Here is a 4,651-nt window from a genome sequence, read left to right on the forward strand (position 1 = left end):
TCCATGGAGGCGTCTCTTCTTCGTTAACTAAATCTAAGTTCGACTCCTATTTTATTATTTCCATTACGGTCTTGTGTTAGATGCTATCTCTTAGTCTTTATAAAATACACACCATCAATGTATATTTCATAATGTTTTTGGTATTTTCATCTTCTTGGGTAACTTAATTTGAGGGATTTATCAAACTCAAAATGTTGATTTATTCCGATTTGAGATTGAGAGATTAGAGATGTCTGACATGTATGTATTACCATTCCTTCGGTTTTGTCTATAGGTCGATTGTGGTATCTCCCACGATTTACTATCTACTTACTTCTCTGGCTTATGATAGGGTTTATTGTCTTTTTCGGTTTTCTTATTTCTCGGGAACTTAGGATTCATGCTTTTGGAAATGCTTGAACTGGTATACTGAATCTTCCTCCCATTTCACTTCTGCCCGTGCTCGGGATGTGACGTCTGCCATGGTTCTGCATTGATACTTGATTAACTCCTTGTACATATCAGCATCAAGCAACATGTCTCTCTTGAAGGTAGAGATCGCTATCGAGGTGTTACATCTCGGGATGGATACCTTTTCCTGGTTGAAACATATTGTATAGTTACGCAGGGATTCAGCTTGGTTTCTTGTGCATGCAAATTTTTTTACGAACTGGTCGGTTAGAGCTGCGAAGGAATGTATCGATCCATTGGGCAAGTTGATGTACCATTGCAGGACGGACCGGATCAGAGTCGAGCTGATACCATTGCAATGATAGCTTCCACGAATTGTTTCTGGATAGTTGTAGTAAGCATACACTGCTTGTTTTAGGCCACATAATTGTCTGGATCACGGGTTTCATCATTCATTTTTATATTTGGGAAATAAACTTTTTCGACATCTCGAACATGGCGATCTTGTCTGCAAAAGGAGTATCCGCGAACAGTGTATTTAGAAATTAGAGAGAAAGTAAAAAGGTAAATTTGGAATTCTCTTAGTTCAGTAAAAGTTAGAGTATGTAGAATAAATGAAAGTATTTCGGAATATTTTTTTTCTTATTAAAAGTATCTAAACAATTGGTGCCGTGTGAATGCACTTAGGTCCAAATATGGAAGGTCTTGGTGTAAGAGTGGCCCAGATTTAATCATCCTGATACAATGGCTGAGAATAAATTTTGAGATGTCCTTATGGTACCCTAGTTATAGTAAGTTCCAGATGAGACATGTCGAGAACTATCCGGTTTGGAAACTGAAGAACTTTCACATCTGAACCGGCCTTGATGAATCCAATTTTCTTGGTTTCTCTGATGGGTCAAGATTACAAACCAAGTCGGTTCATAACCTAATTCCTTCTGGTTTGGCTGCAAACCTCCATTTAGTTAGTGTAGATTCAAATCGGGTATGTTGGTAATTACCCAACTTAAGAGCTGAATATCTCCTCCATGTGAAATATATTTTGCTTATTCCACTTCGAGGCGTGCTCTAAATGAGCAGAGAATCTTTCCCAAGTTGTTTCATGCCCTAACTCTCCGTGGCTGAGCCAACGTGAATTGAACAATGGCACTGGGTCTGAATGGCCTTCACTTGCAAGGTAGCCAGGAATCAGCTGGGTTGTAAACTTGATTCCGGTTTGGTCTGAGATGATATGGACCCAATTCCAATTCGACGTAAGACTGATGATTTGAGTGTCTGGACATGTAGGTCTGTTGGTCATCTCCTTCTGGTAGGTTCGGCATAGTCTATGAAAGACACATGTCCTTGTTGGGTTTAGCTGGCCTTTTGCATCCGTTTTATGGTGCTATGGATTGGCTACTGGTTTGATGTCCTCATCACGGGGTTTGAGTGTGTTTATTTTGGATAGTTTGATACATTTTTTGAAATAAAATTTAATTCAAACTGAATTGTATACCATATCTAGAAGTTCATGCAGTCCAGATATTGATTACCTAGAAGTTCATGCAGTCCAGTTTACAAAACATCGTGTTTTATGTTTACAGTTACTATATTTTTTACATATAAGATATTGATGGCGCTTGCATACATTTCACTCAACGTACCATAAGCGTCGAGTGGTTCGCCAATCAAAGCTTGGTTCGCCCTCGGCCTTGGCCACCTTCCCCTCATCGAACCACAAGCGTCGAGCTGTACGCCAATCAATGCTAGGCTCACCATTAGGAACATCCTCGGTCTCAGACTCAGAATTCTGAACACTGCTGCTAAGTTTGGGTAGGACCTCATGCGTAAGGTTGTATAACCGTGGACTTTGGAATACATGAAGTTCGTGGCGAGCCTCATGCGCTACGTTTTGTCCGCCGTGTTCGTGGATAAACCAGATTATCGCTAAGGCCAGGAATAGAGTCAGCGCAACTGAAAACATAGTCATCCTGGTCCTGTTTTTGTCGCCTCCTTCCACCTAAAAACTAATAAAAATTAGATGGTCTTGCATCTGTTCAATCCAAATCAATTAAACTGATCGACTACCAAAAAAAAAAAAGAAACCAAACCATACCCTCATATAGTCATGTGGTTAGTATGAATTCATTTTTTCCATCTGAATTAAAAGAAGCTAATTATTTTCCCAAAGATTTATCTTTTTTTTTTTTTTTGCTTTTCTTGGTAAGTAAAATTATTGAACCGCTTCAACACCAAATCAGTCATCAGTCCCTAGACTGATGAACCAATCATCAAACCAATCATGGTATGTTTTGGCATCAAAAGAGGTAAGATCTAAAGATGAAGTAGAAACCTTGGATATGGTGAAGTTCCTCTTGGGACAAAACCGAAGATTCTTATCAGCGTGTTCAAGGCAATGCCGTAGCAAGTTGCAGACTGTTAGTGTTGTGGCTGCGTCCCGGCTGTCTATACTTCCTATTAGTAACCAATAAGATATATAGCCTGTCTCAAAAGAAAAAATATAGACTTGTGACCTGGAATGTCGAAAATCTGTTTGTCAGGTGGGATACCAAGAAGTTCTCCAACGAGAACCTGAACTCGGGCCCGTTCCTCCCTTGAAAGTAGATCTCCATGAGTGATAACTACTGCTGGCTTGTCATCTGGAAATCATATTATGACTTCTTTGAAATTTTTAAAAAGAACAAAAGAAAAACACCATTCTGTGAGGACTCACCAACCTTTAAACGATAGTAAAGGAGAGTTAAAAGCAGTCGAGACCATATGGGCATAGCTCGATTCACTCTCCATCATTTCAACCGCATTAACAACAAATATAATGGAGTTCACTTTCCTTATCTCACAACCTGTACAACCATCTCGGATCAATCTATCCTTCAAATCCGAGTCATCGGATGTCCTGACCAAAATTACAAACTCGTCATGTTAACACAAAAAAAAAAACTAATTAAAGCCAAGAAGAGTATAAAACAAGACAGAGGAAGAAAAGACCAGATCACAGGCTCGCCGTGATGAACACCTTTTTTAATCCACTGCTCAATCATAGTAGTGTTATCGGATGACGAGATTTGGCTCAAGCCACGCGTGTCACAGAGGCAAAATGAAGCAGAACCTCCTCTTGGGATCATATATTCCTGAAGAAAGAACGTGCCTCCATTAGACGGCATACCATCTGCAAAAATTGAGAGCAACAAAACACTGATCTCGTCGTCTTCATCTTTAAAAGACAAGAAAATGAATTATCCAATTATATGTGTACATGATTCTTGAGCTCTAGCTGGGGCAAACTCCTCGTCTTGGACCACTCTTGTAATTCTATTAACAAGACTACTCTTCCCAGCTCCTTTCGGACCAACTATGAGGATCGACGTCGTCTTTGGAATATGGTAATCGCTCAAATTGACATCCGCAAATGATCCAGGAGTATAGCTGATTTTTTTTGTCAAAAAATACTAAAAGGGGTTAGAATCTAATAGTTGAATAATATCTCTTTATGGATCGAATATAAGTAGCACAACACAAGAATCAATCCTGATCTCGATTTGAAAACAAATAAAAAACCTCAAGATTTGGCGTCTTGCGAGTTTCAGTTTCCGATTGTTCTTGCCAAGTCTCTCCCGTAACAGATCATGGCTTTGGAGAATCTCTTGGTAAGTTTTCTCTCTCTTTCTCATATAAGCAGCAAGCTTCTCTTCAGAAACCCCTAAATCATCACTGCCACAAAAAAAGGAAATGAATCACTTTCTGATTACGACCATCGTCAGATAATAATATTACCTGAAGCAGCAAGAAGACGATCGTGAAAAATCAGGGTACAAAGAAGATGCCAACTCCTCTACAACAAGTTTAAATCATTTCCGTTAAAACAAAACATGCGAAACAGTTCCAGAGAGAAAGATAAAGAAGAGAACTCTTACCATCTTTGAGAGTATCACCACCCATGGCTATGATTAGAAAGAGAGAGGAAAATTGAAACGTTCGGGGATCAAATGCCAGTATGGACCACTTGGGGTCCAAAAAACCGAAATTCTTGGGTTCACCCGCTGCTCTGAACCTTAAAATTCACTCACCAATACCGATAGTATTTGAGTATTTAATATTTGATATCACCGACCAAAATTGAATTTTCAAATAAGATTATATTTTTAAAATAAAACAATAAAAATAATTACAATAAATAAATAAATAAATATTGTTAAACCGTTAGCAAAATACTAAATCCTATACCTTAAATCCTAAACTCCAAACCTTAAATTATAAACCT

At 38.6% G+C, this 4,651-nt stretch overlaps 1 protein-coding gene across 4 annotated transcripts; it reads right to left on the minus strand.

Annotated features, from left to right (window-relative positions):
- Nucleotides 1–1,861: 1,861 nt before the first annotated feature.
- LOC106307401 lies at nt 1,862–4,437 on the minus strand. Of its 4 annotated transcripts, none has more exons than XM_013744345.1 (9): nt 4,305–4,437; nt 4,165–4,222; nt 3,949–4,101; nt 3,647–3,816; nt 3,379–3,559; nt 3,108–3,286; nt 2,904–3,029; nt 2,723–2,835; nt 1,862–2,389 (listed from the first exon to the last, which is right to left on the minus strand). In XM_013744345.1, the coding sequence occupies exons 1-9, from the start codon at nt 4,327–4,329 to the stop codon at nt 2,021–2,023; spliced, it is 1,374 nt and encodes a 457-aa protein (XP_013599799.1). In that variant the 5' UTR covers nt 4,330–4,437; the 3' UTR covers nt 1,862–2,020. The 4 variants fall into 4 exon arrangements, with proteins under 4 accessions (XP_013599799.1, XP_013599798.1, XP_013599801.1 ...); XM_013744344.1 differs by having other exon boundaries at nt 2,723–2,844; XM_013744347.1 differs by having other exon boundaries at nt 1,862–2,396; nt 2,723–2,844.
- Between the last annotated feature and the right edge of the window lie 214 nt (nt 4,438–4,651).

The sequence above is a fragment of the Brassica oleracea genome, chromosome C8 (assembly GCF_000695525.1).
Source record: "Brassica oleracea var. oleracea cultivar TO1000 chromosome C8, BOL, whole genome shotgun sequence".
In the NCBI taxonomy this organism is placed as follows: domain Eukaryota; kingdom Viridiplantae; phylum Streptophyta; class Magnoliopsida; order Brassicales; family Brassicaceae; genus Brassica; species Brassica oleracea.